Here is a 24914-nt window from a genome sequence, read left to right as displayed (position 1 = left end):
GTAAGGCTCATTTCAGATACTGTACAAGGTTTCATTTATTCACCTCCGTGTATGCATCAATTAATCATGCTTTCATTTTGAAGCATAACCAATGTTATCAGATTCTGTAGCATAATATAAAATTGAGTTTCAAGTTAATAGCATACTATATATCCCAAACATAAGATATATAAACTAAATAATAATGTGCTCCCATTTTAAAAAAAAGACAGAAAACCCCTAATTATGTGCCATCTCCTCCTCTGCTTGTGGCAATCAACAGCAAAAAAATCTTAAGATAAAGCATTGATGAATGGAGCAGAATTGCTTGTGTGCTTAATGCAAATTGGTTGTATGTTGACATTTTGAGACTGTTTAGAGAAACAGCCCACTTCAGATGAGCATTAATCTGATTAAGAGCACAATTTATTTGGGTTTCCGTGCTCAATAGAAACCCTTCCTATTCAGCGCGCGGCCTGCCAACGAAGCAGAAGAACCCAACCTCGATGAATGGCCAACAGCTGTGTATATAGAACAAGTACATTTCCTCTCGCGGTGAAAAAAAACACCCTGTTTCAGTAAAACATTGAGTCATCGCTCACACACTATATACATATGTGCTAGTACAGTGTTCAAAATTTGCATGTATTCGGTAATAGCATAAACAGGTTGTGTACCGAGAAGGGGGTTCATCTTTTCTCTAAAATTGTCGCATCTAAATGTATTTTTAAAATCTTACTGAATATAGAATAGGTTTGAGTTAAATTATAGCCATCTGGGTGGTGGGTACTGTACTGTATAATTTTTAGTTAAGTTCTTACCAACATACCTAATTAAGTTCCTAAGTGGGCAATGCCATTTCAATTTGATTCAAAATGAGATGGTTTTAGGAGATGAACTTCTGGAGCCAAAGAGCTGCTTGGCTTGTGTGGAAATTTGTGACGCTGATCTTAGTTCAGGCATGGAACATGTCGTAAATTTTATCCATACAATTTCCATGTGTAAATCTTTTTTTTTTTACTAGCTGCATCTGTTTCTAACCATGTTTGCCACATGGACCATTGTACCTTTTTTTTATATATAATATTTCAATATACAGCATAAATTTGAGCAACTTATTAAATTTATATGGCATTAAAACGGGCTGGTTGTCCGAAGCTAAGGATGAATATTGTCCCAAAAATAAAAAAAAACTCTGAATTTTATCGCCACGGATTTCAGGTCGAGAAACGTAAAGCCATAATATTGGCAGTAAAGATGTCTCCTCCAAACTTGACGGCTCCCAAACCTCAGTTCATAAACCTGTCTAGAGATTATGTGCATGGCTGAGACACACAGTCTAACTACTTGGCCAGCTCAGCAGTGGAAACAGTTTCTGCATGAGTATATTCTCACTGTTGATGGTGCATTTGAGAGAGCCAATGCACAAGTCTAGGTATGGTTTATACATTTCTATGAAACAACAATCACATTCAGATAATTCAGCCGTCCCTTATTTGGTTTTGCCTTGGCACATGTTTGCTTTCCCATGGCATGCCCTGAGAATTTATTCAATATGCAAAGTAAATGCATGATTATATTCAAAGGATAATAAACAGTTTGTGTTTGTACTCCCTTTAAACTTAAAACCCCAACTCTGCATCCAAGATTCCAAAAAGGCTGCGTCAGTGTAACCATAGTGGTGCAATTTGGATAAACGGTGAAGATGAAAGCCGAATTACGTTTTTACATGCCTTCTAGACTGCTTGCACATTTTTCTAAAAGCACCGATGTCTGGGTGTGTAATTACACACTAAATGCTGTTTTTTTTTAAAGGAAGTATGTGTCGCTGCACAAACATTAAACCCGACTGAAAATGGGTACACTGCACAAGGCGCGCCCCAGAGTACCTACTCAGACGCCACTGATGACAACAGTGCTATTAGACTAATCAATGATCTTTATCAGCAGGCCCTTGTCACAAATGCAATATGTCTGTGAGTCGGGATTTTTCCATTTCATATTATTTCATTCTAATCATTTTGAGAGGCCTGAAGGGCTACAATCAGTGGTGGAAAGTGACTAAATACATTTACTCAAGTGCTGTACTTAAGTACACTTTTGAGGTACTAAAAGCATTTCCATTTTATTCTTTTTATACTTCTACCACACTACATCTTGGAGAGAAATTCACATTAATTTCATAACTATAGTTACTTTGCAGATTCAAAGTTTTTATTCAAAACTTCATAATCATTTTTAAAAAAATGATTCATTCCCTAAAGGTTGAAGCACCCAATAGTATATAAAGTAATTAAGTAAATTGCTGCTACAACATTAAATGCTGCATACACATGAATGCACCAATAATAATGATCCAATAATAAAATGAATAACAGTATGGCACTCACACGGGCCATTTTTCTGCATTATGAGTACTATTACATGTTCAACTTTAAGGGCATTTTGCAATAATACATTTACTTCAGTGACATTTTAATTGCCGGACTTTTACTTGATAAAGAGTACTTAAGGATCTGAATACTTCCTCCACTCCAATACTTTCATTTATAATAATATCACACTTGATAGGATAGTTGCCATTCTGCATAATGCTTACTTTGATGCAATTTATTAGTGAGATTTAGCTGGACTTTTACTTGTAACAGAATATTTTTACACTGTGATATTACAGCTTTTGCTTAATTAAAGGATCTGAGTACTTCTTCCACCACTGGGTGACAGACAAATCTGCTGAAAATAGTTTTTTTGTTTTGTTTTGAATTCTCTCCTTCCACATTAATCATGTCTTACCCTTCAGATTTATCTTGTGACCTCTTCAGGGGGTCCAGGCAAACCGGGTGGGAACCTCTTTATAGTTACTATGCTGTGAGGTGGTTCCTTTCATAACTGTGTAAATACATAAATAAATAATTAAAGTGTGCCAACACTTTATTTGACAATTCTAGACACGTTCAGCATTCAATTTGTCGTGAAAAGAAACTTACTTTTTTTGGGCATCATTATTTTTCCAGTATTTGTCTATGATGGAAAGGAGTGTGAAGCCATTTGACCTCTGTGAGGGAATGCTGGGTGTCATCACAGTTGGTTTGAGGGGGCTGACCATCTCTCCAGTGTCAGGGAGACAGAGAAAAGGCACGGGGTGTGATTTGTTAAATGCGGGACACCCCCTTGTATTGTTTCGACAACATGGGGGGACATCTGGCACTGGCAATACGGCCCAGTGTTGAGGTCTCCATCCTCTTTCTCGAGCAGTGAGCTGTGCAGCATTGAAGCACTGCCTGCACATTCTCATGCTAATACCCAGAAAGCAGGAGCAGATGTGAAACATTTGGTTCTGTTCTTGTTCACTTGTAAAGAAATAATGTGCCCCGTTATCATTATTTCACTTTTTTGTTCTTCTGTGTGTCATAAAAAAGAGTTCATGGTAGAGGCCATCTCCTTTGGTGGCCTGACTTCAGCTGCATGTGGCCGCTGTCAGTGACGGAGAAATGGCCTCACGAGTGTTTTCGAAGATGGAAGAGAATCATTTTGGCATTTCAAAACATGTTGCTACAGTGGAAAAACTGGGGACTATGCACTAAACAAACATTCCCCCTGCAAGCAGACAGCTGTCTGTTTGTCCACAGAGGTGTGTGTGAGTGTGTGTGTGTGTGCATGTTTTGTTTTTAGCATGTCTTATGAGTTTTATGTATTTGTGTGTTGTGGTGAATTTCAGTGTATGCTGTGTTTACTGGTCTCAACTGAAAAAAAGAGAGGTTGACCTCAAGGAGAATAACATTTACGTAAAGGATTAAATAAAAAAAATAATTGTATTGAAATTGAATGAAAGTGTTTGTGACATGTCTCTAATTGTACTTCTTGTTCTACTTCAGAAATAATTACAAATGTATTTTGCAGTGGTGGAAAAAGTAGTCAGATCCTTTACTTAAGTAAAAGTACCAACACCACAGTGTAAAAATACTTCACTACAAGTAAAAGTCCAGAGAAATCCTATTTAACATAAATTAAAGTGGTATCGTCAGCTAAATGCAATGAAAGTACCAAAAGTAAAAGTATTCGACAGAAAATGTAGGTATGTCTGATATGTTATTAATGTTAGTAGAACTGCAACTAACAATTATTTCATCAGTGCAAATTTAGCATTTTACTGTTGTAGTTGGTCAAGTTTAGTAGGCAGTTTAGTTCAGTGGTTCCCATCCTAGGGGTCAGGCCCTTCCAAAGGGTCACAAAATAAATCTGAGGGGTCGAGAGATGATTAATAGGAGAGGAAAGAAGACAGAGAAAGAGAAAAGAGAAAACGATATACTGTAACAGACATTTTTCTTGTGTTGGTATTTTTTATAACAACATAAATAAATAGCCTAAGTAAAATATCAACATGACCAGGTGCCCTAAGTAGACACTGCTTTTTGAAAGGGGTCCCACACTGGAAATGTTAGGCTCCACCGGTTTAATCTTAAATAATGTAAATCATTTATATGTTTTTGTTTGCTTGTTTGTTTTTTAATGTAACATTTTAATTTGAAATGTAATAAGTAAGTATATCCGTCAAATAAATGTAGTTAGAGTAAAAAGTACAATATTTCTCTCTCTGAAATGTAGTGGAGTAGATTAAATATTACTATTCAATTAAAGTAATGCCACAGAAATGTACTTAGTTACTTTCCGCCGCTGTTATTTTGTACATGGAAACTAGCTCCAATTTGGCAAAGATGTTCAGCGTATCATTGTCCCCTCCCACCTGGAATATCATTGGCTCCTGGCTGCTCCTCTCTTCATCTCATTGGCCAGGGGGGTGCCTGTCAGGCAACCTGACGTGCGAGACAAGTTTACAACTCTATACACGTGCAGCTGGTACGTCAGGGCTCGCGGTGGCATCCTACACAGAGCGAGGACAGAAGGGACTTCATTACCCGACAGCACAAACTGTTGTACACTGTCTAAAAGCACCTGTCGGCTGTGGTTCTGCCTGCTTTCGGTCAGTTTCCCACCTGTGTGCCGCAGGTATCATTCGGCACTTTTCCTCTGGAGGAGACAGAGGTGTTATCCACAGCACACTGTGGATGAAGACTCACTCCTCGGTTTCTTAATGGCAAGAAGACTCAATAATGTGTGCCTAGCATGGCTGTACCGACCACCACGGGACCGGTATGGCTTTTAGCCGCATCAGTAAACTGGACCCCCCGTCCCGAGGCATCCTCAGGAAAGCGGCGGTCATGCTGTGCTCCCTCCTCACCTCTCTCTTCCTCCTGCACTGCCTCACCGACCGCTGCAGCACCACCTCACCCTCACCGGTCAAAGCGTCCTCCGACCGGGCTGCGGGGCTTTTCGAGGACTTGAGGTCGCAGAGGACTAAAAGACTGGTGTACGAATGGACCGCCGGGTCGGAGCTGATGGGCTACGGGGCCGCCGGACGCTCCTCCTCGCGGGTCCTCGCGGATGAGCGCGCGGGACAGGTCTCGGAGCTGCCCGAGGAGTCTCTCATCTTGCCGCCTCCGGATTTAGTTGCTTCCAGGAAAGTGTCGCCGAGGTTCGCAGGTAAACTCAGTCCGCTCGGGGAGGGGAGCAAGAAGCTGCCCCAGGCTCTCATCATCGGGGTGAAGAAAGGAGGGACCCGGGCTCTGCTGGAGTTTCTCCGGGTTCATCCAGACATCAGAGCCGTGGGAGCGGAGCCGCACTTCTTCGACCGCAACTATGACAACGGGCTGGAGTGGTACAGGTGAATGTTTTTATAATGAATGATGTATGGAAGGAAAAACATTCCCAAACTGATAATGAAACACTTTTTTTAGACCGAGCTAAATTTTAAATCAGCATTCATACGATCAAACTGAGGTAAGATCTATAATATTAGAACACATAATTAATGTCCCCTGTTAAAATCTAGGCTGAGCTTCTGTATATTATTATTAGTCATTCAATTGCCTTGATGATAGATTGTGTTTATCCAACTTTTTATTTAGCCTGCTGCTACATCACTGATAAAGATTAGTCTACATCCATAAATCTTTATTTAACATCTCAACTGTTATAGAAGTAGCTTAATTGCTGCTGGATGAAGAAGCATTGTGGACAGCCTGTTGATTTATTACGCTACATTAGTCCTGCTTTCATTAGATCTTATCAGGCTGCTCATTTTGTTGCACATTTTAGGGTTGACTGCCTTTAAGTTGCTTGAGTTAGGGCCATAGTGGGATCAGGGGTTGCAGCTTGATTAGGCTGGGAAATAAGACAGGGATAAATCCTCAGCATTTGAAATTTGTAACAATTTACATTTTCTTTGTTGGAGCATTCATTTTACTTATAAAACTATCTTCTTGTTTTTTAGGAAAGTTTTTTAAAACTTTTTTTTTTTTAAATGTGTTAATTTCACCTTTAATAGCCTACACTCACTTGCTACATAACTTAAAGTTTTTATAACCTTTTTGTTCCATTGAACTTAAAGACATTTATCACACTCGCTGTCACTAATTCATATTTTAATTATTAACATTAGTTAGTTAGCATTAGTTTTTTGGCCTGCTGCAAATCTGCAAAACACTTTTTTCTTGCAAGCTACAGAAAGTTTTAATGGAGCTTCTGATCTAGATAGTAAAACAGGTCGTCTTTTCTTAATTATCCAGACTTGTGTCGACTTTAAAGACTTAAAAAAAAAAAAAAACGTGAGTAATAAAAGTTGAAAAACAATATTTTATGGCATATAAATTCCAACAGTCTAGATTGTCGACAGTGTTTAATGGTATCCAGAGTAAACTGAACTGGAATCAGTGTGTGTGTATTTTTGTAAACTTCGATGGTGTAAAACTAGTTAACAGTCTTCTCAATCTTTTATTCCAAATCTTAATTTGCTTTTATAGAGTCAGTTTTCAGTCTTGCCTGACAAAAGTGAAACTTTAGACTCTGATCCCACATAAACTCTCATTTACCCTCCTTCAGTGTCTCCATCTCCTTATGGAGGAATATGCTGCGTTTCCCTCGCTCAAGTCGAAGTTGTGATTGATTTCATCTGTCACTGCGGGTGTGTGTGAGTGAGTGTTGTGTGTTCACATTTCCACAGGCCTGTGGGGAATAATGGCTCTCGCTCTCAGTGGCTCTCTGTCTAATGGGGCATTGCCGACATTGCAGCTCTGTTATTAAGAAGGATTAGGGCCATAATGAAAGGTTACCTGAGTGTCTCAGGAGGTATAATTCACCTTTTGATTGAGTTAACACTACACACAGCACCCTCTAAAAGCCTGGAGACCAAACTTTTACTCTCCCTCACCAACAACTCCCTCCAGACCCTTCTTTGCTCACCCCCTCTCCTCCCCCAAACACTCTGGCTCTCTCCCATCTCCCACTCACACACCTCCCTCTTTGTGCCTCTCTGAGAGTGAACATTCTCTTTTCGCCATCACTCTTTCACACCCTTCTGTTTACCTATTCATCCATTGTGGGGTTTTATATCCATGAGGGTCCCATCTATCCCGAGGAGTTGCCAAGATTCTCTGGAATTTGGACCGTGCCTCCGAGGACAGACCTCAGTGCCGGTTCCCCTTAATGTTGTCCATTTAAAACAGAAGGACCCTTGAATTGAAAAGAGGAATAAATAACTGTTACAACAGCGTGGCCCACTCTGCAGGAGTTCATCTTGTCAGCTCTCCACGACAACGTCTGAGAGTCTTCCCGTTGATAGTTTTTGTGTTTTGTGGAAGCTTTTGATTGACTCTCATTCATTTGGAGTTGTTGGCTTGAGGTCACATAGAGGTGTTCACTTCAAAAGCGCTCGTCGACAACCAGGAAATCAGTCTGATAGCAATGCTAAAGCTAACCGGCCCCTCATCTCCGGCATCTCGCTGCCTCGGAGCCACAGTTACTGTACTGATTTAAGATTTCACTGCAAGAATGTTTGAAACGTATCGAACACGAGGCGGTTTGAAAGCTAATGTGTGAAGAAACACACTCGGAAATACGAAGAAGCAGCTCCACACATGTCCAGTGCATGTTAAATAGTCCGTAATATCGTCGGTTAAAATAAAAAAAGAAGTGGTGTTTGTGCAAAACAAGACCAGATTTTCTGTGACTAATCACCGCGGCCAATTTGCTTGAATTATGTGATTCCTTTCATTAGCAACAGTGACGCTTCCGTCTCAGGGGACTCTTTGTTTATTGTCAAGGCCGATATGTGTCCTCAGCATGAATCACTCGTCTCTGTCCCTATGGGAATGTGTGGAACATACTTTTAACACCTCTAAGCTCTCCGTGTGACGTGGCAACGTCTCCAGCCGCCTTTTCCAGCTTTCTCAGTTATACTCGTCTGGCTTGTTACGGGAATTTCCATCAACTGCCTTAAAAAGTCAGTCAGTCACACACCCAAAGCCTACGAGGCAAAAAAAAATCTGTAATTTATTGAAACGGATAAAAGTGGCTGTTTTGAAAGCATGGCAGTCACAGCATGAAACATTGGTAGCTTTAAACTTTTAACTTCACTTTTATGTGTCCAAAGCCTCCACATAGTTGGGTAAAATTCTGTCTCACCATCTGCATTTATTCAAATCTTGGTAACGGCTTTATATATTTATTTTTGGGGTGTTGTACTTTCCACAAAAAAATTTAAATTTAGCTTTCTGAATAAAATGTCATTCTCGAGTTTTCGTCCACGTTTTTTTTGGTCCGGAGACTTAAAGTAAATTCCGGCCTTTTGTTGAACAGGAAACCAACACCCGGCCCAATCGCCCAGTCAGTCAGTGTTACATTTCACTACACAGTTCTCAGCGGTGTATCCGTATAATCACATACAACCTGTTAGGCTTTTGTTGTGGAAATGGACACTCAGAGAGAACAAGGAGGTCAAGCACAAACACTGTGAACTAAAGCAGAGGTCCATGCTACAGAGTAGTCACTATTATGTTTTTGGCCTGCTTGGGTTACTGAACGCCCAGCTTTCACCTGTCTAGACCTAGCCACAGTTCCTGTTTGATGTCTGCAGACCGGTTGGATTAGCCTTCACCAGATCCCTTAATGGGTTAATTAGCCTTCATAAAAACATGTGTGACCCGTTAAACACAGGGGCAATGTGCCGCCAACTCCGCCACACGTATATTTAGCTAGATACAAACAAACACAACCATATTTAGTGCAGGAAAACACACATGCTTCTTTTTGTATGCAAGTATACACGCAGACACACATACAAGCAGGAGTTTCATGTGTCTTACAGTCGTCTACATTTTACACAAATAAAGATCCAGCAAATAAAAAGGTGTATGGCAGCTTACAGTACGTACCAGCATATCTTTGGTGTAAGGCTGATCAGAGTTAGTGCATCCACTTCAGCTTCTCCATAAGTGTTTTCCTTCTTGTATGCAATACTTAAAAGCACGAGAAAGCAAATGAAAAGAGTATGCTCAGCTAGCTGAAAAATCACATTAAATTAGGGGTTTCCCTCTTCATAAAACTGGCCTTATTTGAAAGGACGTTCTGTAATGGTAATAAAAAAACAGGTCTTAATCATAAAAGCAGTGACCCAGTGGGGATTTGTGTTAGAAAGCAGCAGTGCTGATCTGCTCTGTATTTCGGTGCTGTACAGTGGTCTGTGTGGCCAGACGGCTTCATATGTGAATATACACAGAGCTAGATTTTTTTTCTGTTATTCAAATACAAATCAAGATCCAGATGTAAATGTGTGGACTGATAACATGTGCCCTTTTTGTGTTTAATTCCACGAATGTCTGTTTTTTTTCTCCATTAGTGATCAGCATTTTTTTTTCTAGATTAGGCTAATGTAGAAAAACGATTTGACAGAGTGTTATAAAGAAAAGACAGAAAAGAAAAACCGAAATAAAGTCCCATTTGTCAAGCGCTGACGCTGAAAAGCTGTTGAACTCCCAGCGTTTGAAATGAGGCAGACGTCCAAGTCTCTCATATGTTGGCTGTGTTTAGAGTGGGTGTCAATTAATTGGGTGGCAGAGTTTAAACTCTGGCCTTGTTTGCTGCTGCTTGACATTTCGCTTCATTCTCAGCGTAGAGAGGTTTGGTTTGGAGGACCAGTGGAAAGCATGACACAACTCCAAATGGGAGAGGCTGGATGTTAATAGTGAAGAAAGTCTTCTTCAGTCGTGTGTCTTTTAGGAAAGTAAAGTAAATGTGTTGTAGCAGTCCCTCTAACGTAGGGAGTCCTATATACCTACATTTCTAGAATTTAACACGTGCAACTTTGTCTTGATCAAACCACACACCGGCTGGAATAAGAGGCCGTATTTAACAAAGACCGTGCCGTGTATGTGTGTCTACTATGTGTCCATATATATATATTATGTGAGCATGCAGACTGTAAGCACCTCAAGTGTACTCTTGGCGCTCGCTGTTGCCCTTGGATGTAACCAGGCCAGGAATAAAGGAATGACATGTTCCTCAGGGTTTTAAATACAGCGATAGAGTTGAAAATAGTTTGGTCTTCATCACCCACTCCCGTTGCAGCACGCTGTATACCCCATCTATAATATCTCACTTCGCCTATCTGGATTTATGTAACCATAATAGCCAAAAAATATGAGGAACATAATTTTTTGTTATGTGTCTGCGTGCGCAAACCCTTAAAATCTATCTCCGTGGTCTCCTTAGTGAAAGGAGCAATTTGTTTTAGCATTTCTCCAAGGCACAGTCGAGATTTTTAAAACAGATTTAGCCCATTTCCTCTAATTGATGCCCTGATTGATTTACACTACGTTGGAAAAATACTAAGCAGAAGGGAAAAATGTGTAAAGTTCCCAAGAAATGTCTGTAGATGGTAACTTTCTGACATGCTTAAGTCATGAAACAGGATGTTGGAATGGGACTTATTATGGAAGGGAGAGGTTTTTATACACAGGAGGAGATTCCCAGTGTATGAAACCTGCAGGTCTACCTTCAAGCTTTAAATAAAGTCCTTTCCAAAATAAACCGTCTTTGGCTGGGTAGCCCCAAAATCTGTGTACTCATTAAATGTGTACTTGGCTAAAAGTTGCCAGTGCTTCACAAGAACAGGGTAGAATTTCATCAAAAGTTAACCAAAGTGCATGTTATATAATTATAATGAAATTGTATATCTAAGTGATATAAACAAGCATTTTAACAGACTTTTTTTTACGGAATGTATTATGTATTGCGTTGTTTCAGGAGCCCAACTACACGTGCTAACATAGGGACAGGTTTGCGGATGGCAGGTGGAGTGGAGAGGACTGGCGGAGGTGGGTGGAGGGGTCATGGTTGGGGTTGTGGAGGGCACACACACACACAGCGGACGTAACGTGATCACCAGAGACCTCCTGAGCATGAGCTCTGAGCTGCCTTTGGATTGTGAAAGTGATTATCGGGGAGTATAATTGTAAAACCACGACGCTCACCTCCTGCTCAAGGCATGCAACCCACCCATGACTGTAGTCCCCCCTCCTTGCCAACTCCTTGACCTCCGCCACCCCCACTGACATCTCTGCATGCCCTCAGCAGCTGACCCTTGGAGGCCCCATGTAGGGGAGGTAGATAGAAGTAAGGGGACTATCCAAAGTAGTGCCTGTCAGCAGCTGCCCTCTGGCATCCTGGGAATCTGCCCCCCAATGGGTGAGTGAGGACAGGCAGCAGGTGCAGGGTGCTCTACAGACACCACCTGGATCTCCACCAGGCGTGCACACCTGATGCGTTCACCTTACACACCTAAAATAAGAGCTGTTTGTTGACTTCTCGGGACCCAGCAAGATGAAGGAGGCTAACTGGTTACTTTCATACAAATATTTCGGGCCTCAGGGATCAGGAACTCCAGGAGCTTTGATGAACATGTGCAGAAAGGGAGTGTGATTGATCACGGTCGGGGGGGTCACTGCCACAGAATGTGCCACCCTCAGAGTTCACAATGCCAGCAGATGGTACTGTAACATTAAGATCAGGTTACATTGTTTCTAGGATTGTGTTGTTTATTCACTTTTGGGTTGCTGTGTACACTAGTCAGCAACCTGTTTGACCCTGTCGTATCTCAGGCCCATTCAGCTTAGCAGCTGTCGGCCTTTTTATGAGGTATTAGCCCATACATTATGAAGCATTTATTCTTGGATTTATATTTCAAAAGGAGTACTTAAGGTCACTTTTTTATTGTTCTTGACTGTGTATAACTCAGTAAAGCTGACTATAATCCTTTCTATCGTCTTATCGTTTCTGAAGTAGAGCTCTTTGACCTTTTCAGGACATTAGTTTTACCTCTGCCACTCGGTGTTCTATTTTCAGGTGATATACCTGAAGCCCTTTAGTAGTTTAGTAGTTTTCAAAAAATGCCTGTGAATGTCAGTGATGTTTGTTTTCCCAGAACTCCATGGAAACCTGCCAGGTAATGTTTTCGAACATCACAGTTCTGCCTCCAGGCACTACAAGCAGTATGACTGAAATGAAAAAAAAGGAAAGAATCATGTTTGCAATTTTCTTCCTGTACTATATTTCTGTTACTCTATGTCTTAGTTTTTTTTTCTTTTTGGCAGTCCAAGGTTGAAGGAAGTTAAGTGTTATCCTTCCACAAACAAAGAAAGACTGTAACCCTATCATTTGGCACCGAAAGGTCAAGGGGCTTTAGACTACACTGTTTCAGCTCACATTGTAAGAGCGAACCAAACAAACCGCAAAACAACCTCCAGAATTCATGCATATCAAGACTTTCAGAGGATTTGCCAGAGTGCTTTAGGATTTCAGAAACGTGCAGCCAAACCCATGTTATTTGGGCAAAGAAGGGCTTGGTAAATGATGTATGGATGGAGCATGTACGCGTTACAGCCCTCAGTGGTGCGGATTGGCAGGGTAAACCAACGCCTCAGCGTGATGGATCTCTCTTTCCCATCTTGCAGGCAACAGCTTTATCACAGGACAGGGAGCCGTCCATATTTTCCACCAGAGAGAAAAAGACAGAGACGGAGAGGAGAGGGAGAACCAGAGCTATGGAAAGCCTGGGAACCAATAAAAAGAAGGAAGCCCTCTCCTCTTGGGTCCTTCATTTTCCGCTTTAACCGTAGTGTTTTCTTTAAAATACTTTTGCCACATATTCATTTTTTCTTCTGGCACACATCTCCGTCTTGTATTTCAATTCCCTGTAATTTCAAAAAACATTTAAGTGTTTACTACTCAAGGAAGTTGGGGGTTCATCTTTCCAGCCCTTTACTTCCGTTCACTCAGCAAGGAAAGTGTTTCACTCTTTTCAAGGGTCTTTTTCAGGCTTCCCGGCCTCTCTGCCTCTGTGCTTCAAGGCATGGACTCTGACACCCTTGCCATGTTTACTATCTGCAGCTGCTTGTGTGGTGATAGGATGGCACCAAACATCCTTGCTCCATCGGGGCATGGCCAGTGCCAGTCGCCTTGGCAGAGTCCGAACTACAGACATGGGCAGAGGCTATGCCAGACGGCACCTCAGGCACAACCTCTTTTTGACTGCCCAACCTCTGTCTCCATGCAAAACACAGAATTATACTGTAGCTAAGCTTGGGGCCCAACTGTGTGTTTGTGTGTGGCTCTTGGAGTCCATCTGAAAAGAGGGATTGGCATTTTTTTGGCACGGCCAACAAAGAGGCCAACACATTATTTCCTTCAGATGTTATTTCCGAGCTTTCAGCACTTCTACATCCAGTGTATTCTGTATATTCCTGCTAGATGACGAACAAAGAGTCGCAGGGTAGTGATGAGGGGAATAAAACATGCTGAAGATTAGGGTTTGGCAGTACTATAGACCATGACCAGAAATCCTGCACAATTTTTAAAATAGCTAATAATGGAGGTGGTGAATGGAGAGTGAATGACAGACTGGCATTTAATCTGCCCTGAGAGCTATTTTATTCAAACAGAAGCACTGCAGATCCATTGCACGTGCGGTTTTACCTGGTTCCTAAAGTAGAAATCCAGCTGTTCAAACAAATACTTTACTGTACATAAAGTCTATTGTATTTTAGATGTGAAAGGTTGCGTCGCACAAAAGAGCCATTCACAACACTCTATAGCAGGATTTCGCTTCACAAATATTCAATTAAAATGTATCGCAAATATTTTATGAACTCATTCAGAGAGCAGATTTACCCTCTTTTCATATTTCTCATTCATCAGTCAAGTCAAACAAGAGTCGTTACAATCCCAGCTGCTCTATTTTTAATTTTCTCTAACATTTTATTCATTTGGAGAAAAGATGGGCATATTTTACTAACTACCCACGAATGCCAGGCTGCTTGATTAAGGAGAGGAATGTGTTAGAAAATGAGTTTGCCACCCCAGACCCGTTTATTGATAGATGGAGCGCAACAGCGCAGCCCGCGTCTTTTTACATAAAGATGGAAGAGGGTGATAAAGGGTCTGTGTAGCGTACAGGCTGTGATTGATATGCCCACATGGGAGTGCAAGGAAGCCACCCAGTAATTCAATTAATCTTAACCTGAACACTAGTAATTGCTACTGTAACTAGGTCTGACTGTACATTAGACAGGAGGGAGATTGCTGTCAAAGGAACATGTCCAGCTAATAGAACTAGGAAGGAACATCCTCAGTGCTCTGGAGTTTCACAAAAGGGGCTTCCTTTTTTCACTATTATCCTTTCTCCTAAAGATGAGGATTTGCATGTTAATGAGAGGAGCAGGGAACAGATTTTCTTCTGTTATGGACCAGTGTGAGGGAAGTGAGAAATGAATCACGGCAAGGAAATTACGGATGCGAAATCTTGGAGAAGCTTTCCACTGCTGTTGAAAAGACACATACTTGCAATAAACGTATGTAATATATGCATATAATGTCAATTCATAGCAATAGTTCCTTCATTTTTAAAAAAATATGATCATTCCCTTTCTTGGCAAAAATTAGACGAGAAGATCCATACCACTGTTACACTCTTAATCTGTCTGTTAAATATGAAGCCACAGCCAGCAGCTGGTTATCTAAGCTTTGCATAAAGACTGAAAACAGAGGGAAACAGCTAGCCTGGCTCCATCCAAAGGTAAGAAAATCTGCCTACCAGCACCTCTAAAGCTCTCTAATTAACACATTTAATCTCATCTGGTTAATCTGCACAAATACAAAAGTGTCTTAGTCCATTAGTTTTTGAACGGATTACACAAACAAGATATGTGTGAATTAGTGAGCTTTGGAGGTGTTGGTTGGCAGATATTGTTACCTTTGGACAGAGCCAGGGTGGCTGTTTCCTGTCTTAAAGCTAAGCTAGGCTAACGGCCTCCTGGTTGTAGCTTCATATTTAACATACAGACATGAAAGTGGCATATTCTCATCTAACTCTCTAATTCATCTAATTTAAATAAGCGCAAGATGTCTAGGTTTAAGGCTAAAGCTTGCTTCTTTAGGGCACATATCTTTGTGCTTGAAATCAGAGCCAAAAGCCACATTTCCAAAAGCTCCGCTTCACTTGGTGCCTTTCTGCACTGCTTTTCATCAAACAAACACAGGTGTAGTCTTTATTGGCTTCAGTAATCGGCCAGGGTCATTGTTTTTCTATTCTTTTGTGTCTGGTACCTATTGAACTCTATAACAAATGATTTTGGATTGTCAGAAATCCTTTGGACACACCCTGAGATATTGATCCTATTGTTTCCTGTAGGAGCACAACAGTGGTTGAAGGTGTTGACCCGAAGAGACAGGAAGACAAGACTTCTTTATGGGCTGGTTTTATGCATCCTCCTGAAACTGGAAACCTCGAGAACAGCAGATAAATCAAGTTTACAGTTAAATCTATTTTTCTTACCCTCCTATGTCCCATTCTTTTGCCACACTTATTTCTCCTCATCAACTCGTGTCCTGCCCCCCGTCTGAACAACATTAGTTCCTGTCACCGAGTTTGAGCTGGATCACCAAGCTAACGGCCCCGTCATATCAATACCTTATGTTTCATTTCTGCATTATTGCAGTCATTTTTATTTACGCAGCTGGCTAGTTCTGGGTCAGCTACGGTCAGTTTGGACGGAGGGTGTAACAACATGGTGAAGCCTGTGGGACTTGACATGAGCCCAAGTCATTTTAACCGTCAAACATGTGGTGGGGCCGGGGCTCATTATGTCATTATGTTGTCAGGGCGATTGTTTATTCTGACATCTTCGTCTCACACGGTCACATCCTCCCCTACAGTCGTATCATCAATAGGAGGAGGAAGCCGGTTGATGATACGACCGGCATAGACAGATGTACAAGATATAGCATTCAAAGTCCTCTCTAACTAGACGCTCGTATGTTCTTCATCCACTGCAGCTCCAGCCACCGCCTCCTCAAACACGCCCCCATCAATTATTAATGCAGCCAATTAGCAGGGCTGCATTATTCACCAGGAAGCTGTGATCAGATCCATTAACGGCACTGCCTTGCCTCACTGTGGCTCTCCCATGTGGCACTCGCACAGCCCACAGTCCCCCTATTTGATATTATTATTTGATATATATTTGACCTCCAAATTCCAGCAGATTCATGTAGTGCTTTTTGATCTTTTTCCTTTTTCCTTTTCCAACATAGTAATACCAGCAGTAATACATTTATCGTGTAGGGACCCATTTCCTTGACTGTTTGTTGAACCTCAGTTAAGGCTTTTATTTTTAGGATCATTACAGTGTTCTTTTGGTCAAAGAAAACTACGATGAAAATTATGAGCTGACAACCTTTTTGAAAACTGAAAATGAAACAAGAAGCAGCGACAAACCGGCTGACCATGAAAAACAATGCAGGCCAGCATTAAGTAACATTAAGGGCCGTGGGTGTGGTGACAACTTCATGTTTAATGAATGCAAGAGTTATGTAGGTCAACCATTTAAATGTTCCTCTAGATGTTTGCTAAAACTGAATGATCATGATGCTCTGCACTGGACAGCACAGGTAGATGCAATACCAAACACTATGTGTTTATGTGAACTATAGTCTGTTATAAACAGGTAAACGCTGCCTTTTTATGGCAACATTGCAATAGTCAACCTGTAACCATGATACATACGACAGCTGTGGCTTCAGAATGCTTATGAGGACAAAAGACTAAAAGGTCTTATATACTTATCTTGTATTTTTGTGAATAATTAGACCAAAGCTAATAGTGACATTACTACTAAATTGGACTAAAACAAAAGACTATAAACAAAGTCAGGTGCCAAAAATAACACGATCATTACTTAGAACTGAAAATCAAAAACTGATTATGCCCTCCGTCCTTCCTTCTGAAAAGGAAGTAATGTTTTTGCTGTCCTCCCACTGTTTCCCAGGGCTCTACAAACAGAGTGCTGATCCTGATTGCTTGTCACTGGGATTTATGGACCCTCAAATCTCTGAACAAAATCACTTCCTGTTTTTCCTGTGTTTACCGGACACACAGGCGGGCGGCCGCACATTTGATAAAAAGTGATTTATTTTCATTTGCTTATCTGCTTAATTGATGTCCCCCAGGCCTCCCTGACAGCCATAATTTCATTATACAAACAGTTTAGAGAAGTTTGATTAACACAAATGAGAGTTCAGGGCCTCGACCAGTTTACATGTTGTTCCTACACATTTGGAGTCACGCTTTTCTTCACATTGACTCTGTTTGGCTCAGCCTTTGTACCACAGTCATTAATAACCACTCCCTATCACAATGGGAAAATGAGAAAAATATTTTAATTATTATTATAATTATTAATAGCAATGGAATCCTGTTGTGCTGTTTTACTTTGATTACGCCTCTTATTCAAATGACACATTCAAATGTCAGAAGGCCTGTTTTGTTTTAATCATCATACTGTGATTTAACATGCGTTTCACACCTTACTGAGCTTTAGCTCACTGGAATGAGCCAGTCTGTGGCTGATTTAACATCCTTGCCCTCAACCAGATTCTCATTATGGCCATTGAGACGCAACTTTATTGATTTTGTTGTTTAGGATTCACCACAAGCATTGATTTATGGGCCCTCTGAGACAACTGTGTGTAATTAGGCTCATATTGTCAATGGTTCACCCCACTATCGCCTGAGTTGTAGTGGTCCTCTCTGATGATGCTGTGCTTTGTTTGCTGTACCAAATGTTATGGGAGCGCTAATGGAGAGGCCTTATCACACACACACACACACACACGCACTGGAATGCACGTATGCATGCGCATGCACAGACTCACGTGCACATGCACCTACAGAGTGGCTGTCGTGGGCAAGTCTGTTTCTGACATACCATTTATTACATCATATTATTTTCCACTCGGCCCAGCAGCAACAGCAGCAGTGAATATTCTCTTTCACCGCCCTGTTTCTGCTCTTATGTTTCTTCTCTCTTTCTTGTATCCAACTGGCTTTTAAACAGGGTCGGCTCTGGCAAGGCGTAAATCCAGCAGGAGGGATTTCCCCCTCACCCACAAAGCTTTTACCTCTAGAAATCGAGTGCCAGTACGCATTTCTAGCTCTCCCCGATGAACCGTTGGATGCACATTATAGAAAAAAACGTCCCTTTAGAGGAGCTCTTTTGAGTCTCTAGGTGAATGACTGAACACGCACATGCAGACAGACACACTCAAAAAGACATACCATTACAAACAGATGTTTGCACTCAACATATAACACACTTTCACAGCCAAACATACACACACTATAAATGTATTTGTTTACACACGGACACAGGTATTTACTGGAGCAAGTATTCTCATAAAGTACTGTATTAACTACTACTACTGCTGCTAGTTGTTTGCAACACATTATACTTTTGCTACACTGCAATTGATTCTATATTCTATAGGTTTATAGGTTATAGCATTACAGGCCTCGTAATGTAAATGCAAATGTGATTGAAAGTGCTTCATAATGACCTCCATACAACTGTCATGAATATGAATGGCACTAATATGCATTCCGTTTTGGTTTGCTTCTTTTCTCCATAAATGTGTTCTCTTGAATGATCGTGCACACCCAGCCCCTCCTCATCATTGTCTTTACACCCTATTTATTTATTTTCTAATTGTGATTTGGACGGACCGTATTTATTCATGCCACAGCCTCTCTCTGCATGTAAGCCACATTCGTCATTCAAGCCTGGTAGAGTTTGACTCAATAACAGCGCAAATATCCAGCCATTATCTCTCTGCGGAGTACTCCCTCAATGTTAATGTGTTTTTAGGACGATTACATCAACGTGAAATATCGAAAAATATCCCTCTGATTGATAACATGAATCATCAAGCCTGTGTCCCCTCCCTCTTGAACACCTCATTTACCATCTCCGTAGCAACATGCAGGGGAACGGCCTACACGCAATCACCTGCTCACATGAGATCAAGTTATGGTGCTGGCTTAGTAATCAGACGGGCTTTGGCGAGAATTAGAACATTGGTTATCGGATTGATACGGGCAAACAGCTGCATGGGCCGTGCCTCTATAATGCCGTACATAAATACACCACAGACCTGCTCGTAAAAGAATGAAGTGCAACATCCCTCATGGAGATAACTCTGAGTCTATCGCTGTTCAAGTGCAAGAGCCTTTCAGGCAGTTGTCTAGCTCAGCTCTAAGGCTTAAGAATTAGAAAACTGGAGGTAAAGTATTAAATTGAGGCATCGGTTCAAAATAACAAATTCATCTTTATACCCAGAGCAGCAGGCAAAATATCTGGCTTAAAACCATTACCATTTGTCAGGGTTTCTATCTCTCTTTGTGATTACAGCTGAGAAATATGGTCACGGTATTAATGAGGATATTTTCTGATGTCAGTATGCATCAAGATATGGCTAATGTATGCATCACATATTAAATAATCACACTGAAGTTCAAAGAACGTTATTCTACATATGACACCAAACTCTTTATGTGTTCAACAAAATAGTGTTTTAGCGATTGAGAATTAGCAGCTTTTCTTTGTTTTATGTGATGCCCTTTCGAGTTGAGTCAAACCATAATAGTGAATTGTTGCATAGTTAAACACCATAATATCAAAATAAAGAAGATTGGAGAAGGAGTTGACGGTTGGGAAGCCAGTGAGGGATCGAAACCTTGCTGCTGCACCAGCAGCTCTTAATGGTTAGTCTGGGTACCTGCATGGGCAGACCCTCTCATTACTCACCCCCACTGTGTGTTACCAGGACAAAGGACAAACTAAGAAATGCCCCCAAACAAAATTAAAAATACAAAAGATAGTAATTAAATATGAATGAACCAAATCTGATGTCCCAAATTATTCAAACAAAACTCATCATTTGTGTTGGTGGTTTGTGTCAGTTTTGTCTCAAGCTCACTTTCCAGCTCCAGAGTGCCTTTTTTAGCTGGGAGAAAAAAAAAGAAACCTCCACTACACTATACGCATTGTCCTAACCCCGACAATGAGGTTCTGCCCTGTAATTACATTCTATTTCTAAAACCATCCGTCTTTGCTCACAGAGAGCTGACAGGCTAAAACATTAGCACGTTGTCAGCGGCTCCTCAGACGCCGCAGTTCTCCGTTACACTTCATATTATCTTGCGCCCTCAGTACAGCTTCCCAGATGGGGTTACCTCTCTGCAGTCTGGGGAGGAAGAGGAGGTGTTTTCCTGTTGCGCAGCCAGTTCAGCTCAGCCGTGATGGGGCCTCCTGGTTTCTCACTGGGGGTCTGTTGAATTCTGGGTCACAGCCCAGCCCCAGGCAACCGCTGGCTCCGCTTGAGCCATTTCTGTGTCGTTTTAGCCCCTGTGACATCCTGCAGTGGGTCATTNNCATCCTGCCCCACCTCACAGGCACCGCTTACAATCGGCATGAGCTTGTGCAACTGGTGCTGATAGCATGGCGATGTCACACACCTCAGCATCACCTGTTCGTTATGCACAGCACTGCTGCCTCAACAGAAATGAACTACACGAAGTTCCATTTTCCTCCGGGCTATTTATGTAATGGATAATGCAAGGGACGCAAAATGGAAATCACCCATTCGACCATGTCTTTAACCCCAGCTCCTCCCTGCCAGCCTTCCCGAACTGCATTCATTCTTTCTTATCCTCGGTGAGCATAAATCATCTTGGTAACTTGTTATTACCAAGCTCATTATTATTTCTCCAGGATGTTTAAGGGGAAGCAAAAAAAAAAAAAAAAAGAAATCCTATGAAATATTTAAAGCTCCTAGATGTGATTAAAGGAACATAATCTTCACCTTCCTCTGTCTGTATCTCTCTGGCGCAACAATCTAGGAAGAGAAAACAGAGAGAGATTGAGCGAGCCTGTTTGTAATGAGTTTATGTCAAAAGAAGCGATAAGAGGGAGCATTCATACATGCTAATCTCTGCCCCTCTCTGCTCCTCCTGTGGTGGCGGGACGGCGCGGAGGGCGCGAGCTCGCTGGTGTGCTCTGCTGTGGCTTGGCACCAAGATGAGGAAAGCGATGCGATGGTGCCAGGCGCTTTGTATTCTGAGCCTGGGAGTAGAAGGATGGAGGGAGGGAGGAAGGAGGAGGGAGAAAATGAAATAGGAAAAGGCAGTAGACAGAGAGGAAGAGAGCACGGAGACAGTGTAATCACTTTTACTGCTGTCCGCCTGACGCTTGACTCTTATCCCCCAGTCTTCTCTGCTCTCCCCCCTCCCAATATCTCACACTGTGTATGCTTTCCTTGCTCCCCCCCTTTAAAGCAGGGCCTTGAGCTTTGTATGTATTGAATATGTGCAGCACTGTATTGCTATTATCTTGTTAACTTTTTGTTCTGCCCCTGACTTCATGCGCTCCTAAAGCTGGTTAAAATGAACTGTCAAATGTGTGGCTTTCGTTATGTTACAACTATCAGATTTCATATGGTAATGAGGTTTTACTGCCTGCTGCCTATAGGTCCTGAGACAAAGTAAAAACTGTAATGCAATTCAGCATGATGGTTCTCTGCTGTGAGGTAGCCCACAGTGTCCTGAGAGTAAAACACAATGATATACAATGTACAATGAGTTCACAGTGCGAATATCTGCCAGCCTGTCAACTCCAGCTCTGTTGGCTCAGATACTACCTGACTAATTCTGGCTGCTCTATATGCTTGCATTTGAACAGGACAATGACTCCTTTTCAGAAGTTGTTCTATTTTAAAAAATCCCAGGCGGTTTACAGTCAGAGCTCTCAGAAGTGTGCCAGAAGACTCAGACTTGGGCTTTCAACCTGTCAAGTTCTTACTTTAAATGTGTGTGTAGTACAGTACAGTATGAGTTTGAGTGCAGTTGTGTCACTGTAGTATTATCAGTGCGTTGGTATGCTTACCTGCGCTGTGGGTATGAGAATTCTTGTTTAGGATTAATGCAGACATTAGGTTTTGAGGATGCACATGACCTCATCTCTGCTTGTGATAAACATAGTCTAATGTATAATGTAGCAGCAACCGCACACACACACACACACACACACACACACACACGTTACAGTCATGCCACCACACCCAGCTCTCCTCCTCATTCGTTCCTTCCTCAGGTCCTTACTTTTCTCCCCAAATCCCCAAATAAATTTAAGGCAGAAAATATTTTGTACTTTTCTTACTGTCCTCAAATTCCACGAAAAGACCAAAACCATCAATGAATTGATTCTACTAAAAAAATATTGTCTATGTAGCTATAGCCTTTATAGCTTATTCCTCTGTGCTATAGGCCTCCACTGTTGCACACAGGGACTGTAGCCTATCTGGAATCAATCCCACGTACACTGCCCTGCTGCCATAAACACACACTGGCACAACCAATGGGTATTAATCCCCAGCTGAAAATAGTCCACAAGAAATGCAGTATTTCCTCCGGTTTGAGTAACTTTTGCAGGAACCATTGTGATACAGTCTTAGTTCATTACTGACCCAGAATTTTTTGTGACTGACTGTGATGTGACTTTCAAAGATTTACATCATCATACATACATTTAACACAAGCCACAGCAAGTCCTACTGCTACACCTCTTACAGTGTAATGGAAAACAGATGCAGGCAAAAACTGTTCAGGATTAAAAGTGGCTCAGAATTGTTGATTGTTGAGTTTAAAATAAGCTGTAATTTATTATTTACCCCACTGTCGCGGGATGGTAATAGCAGGTTACGTAAATGGAGCGAAGCCTGATAAGGAAATATGCTACAGTGTCAAAAATAATGATAAGGGCGTTAACTGAAGATGATAACAGGCATGCATGTTGCTGCATGATTAATACTGTATTGTATAGGTGCACTGGATGCATTTCCTAGCTGTTGCTATATGTTTTAACTCACTACTGCTTAGTAAGAACGTTCCCAAGAGTTTAATGACCAAATGCTTTTTGAGCGCCTTCTTGAATCTGCTCTTGTTTCCTTGCACTGATAACTACAACGAAAGCTTCATCTCTGATTTTACAAGACTGTGTTTAATAAGCCGCCTCCCGGAATACACATTAAATCATAGAGGAATATGGCAGAGCAGACAGCTTTCTCTTTCTCAGAAATAACAGAGGGAGATAGAGAAGAACCTCTAGAAAACACCATCAAGTCCTCGTGGAGCTGTTTGTTGATTGAAGATCCCAAAAAATCTTTGAGAAAATAAAAGTGTAGTACACCAACATACACAATAAGCTGAGCATCTGGGAGTTTTCACCCCAATAAAAAGAGAAAATGTCAAATGGTTTAAGTGTTTGCTAGTGAAATCGATATCCCCACACTGAGCTGAATCTTCAGGAATGCTATAGTTCCAGTGTCTCTCCGTGTACAAAGAGAGAAGGCGGAAGGGATTGTCTTTTTGCCAGCCCATCATTTTGTGTTTGTAGAAGGATCTGAAACTGGGCTTATCACACTTTGGCTTTTATATTTTTAAATCACAAGCTTTTATGTCTTTTTCCTTTCCCCCGAGCTCTAATATTTGAGTGGCTTCTTCTCTCGACAACAAGAGCAGCAGCGGCGGTGGCGGCACACAGGCGGGATCTGTGCCAGCAGAAATGTGGCTCATATGAGATATTCTTTTAGCGACAGTCTATGTGGCATAATCAGCAGACTGAAATGTTTATATTGAATGTTTCAGCAGCTTGAAAATCACCATGGTAATGGTCCCAAAGACAAAAGCCTTAGCCTTTTGTCATGGGTAATTATCGCAGAGCAGTCCCCTCAAAGCCTTCCATTTGGCTCTGAACAAATTCACATTTAATTTTGCTCTCATGCATTTGACACAGGGCTTTTTTAGTTTTTGTATTCAAATCAAGTTTAAATGTAGAATTTAAATACCCATTGAAATGGTTTCCGTTTGAGTCTCTGTGACTCCCCCCCCACCCCCTCCCCCCAGATTATTTCAGTACTAGAAACTAGAGAAAGGATAAGGACAGCTATAGAAAGACCACTTGAAATTCCCTAATGAAGCCACCTCCAGTATATAAGAGAACGTTCAAGAAACACAATACCTTAAAAATGAGCTTTGGTATTAAACCCAAGTTTAAGTGTCTTATCTTCCACAAGCTGTTGAGACCCTAAAAACTGACTTGGCAGAAAGAAAAATAGCACTGAGCTGTTACCAAAGCCGATCCCACTGAAGTGTCATCTCCACATGCTCTGTCTCAAACTCCATGTAACTCTGAACAAGTGGGTCAGAGAAATATGAAAAAGTAATGTGAGCGCTGTGTCTGAGAATCCACTTCACACACCCCATGTGATAACATTAGATAGAATACAGAGCTATGGTTTGGGTTATATTTAGTGGTTAGGTCTTATAGTAATTTGGTTTAATGGAACATTAATCACTCGATGCAAAGTATAGCCTCATCTCTGCTGGCTTGCTTTCAGTTTGTGTGGGTTTTTCAGACTCTCCAGGCAATAATGAGAATCAGTTTCGCATCTTAGCTAATTCAGACACACAACTTGGCTTACTCTCACCGCATTTTACACCTCCTATTAAAATGTGTGTGTGATCAATGTAATAGCACCTTTGTACATGTAAATCCAGGTGTAAATGGCCCAAAGCAGAGGTGTAAAATATAACTATTTCTAGCCACATACGTATGTTCATAGTTCAATCAAAGCTCTGTATCGCTATCAAAGTA

The 24914-nt window shown here is 41.4% G+C and overlaps 1 protein-coding gene across 1 annotated transcript in view; it reads left to right on the top strand.

Annotated features, from left to right (window-relative positions):
* The first annotated feature begins 4871 nt into the window (after nt 1–4871).
* si:ch211-216b21.2 (heparan sulfate glucosamine 3-O-sulfotransferase 3A1) overlaps nt 4872–24914 on the top strand; it is a 28687-nt gene continuing 8644 nt past the window's right edge. Inside the window, 1 exon segment of the mRNA XM_035659079.1 lies at nt 4872–5701. Coding sequence (XP_035514972.1) covers nt 5133–5701 — 569 coding nt within the window. The 5' untranslated portion in view covers nt 4872–5132.

The sequence above is a fragment of the Morone saxatilis genome, unplaced genomic scaffold (assembly GCF_004916995.1).
Source record: "Morone saxatilis isolate NCDOM2014 unplaced genomic scaffold, NCSU_SB_2.0 Contig1, whole genome shotgun sequence".
NCBI lineage: Eukaryota > Metazoa > Chordata > Actinopteri > Moronidae > Morone > Morone saxatilis.
The sequence above is the reverse complement of the archived record's forward strand: the minus strand, read 5'-3'. Positions and strand labels throughout refer to the sequence as shown.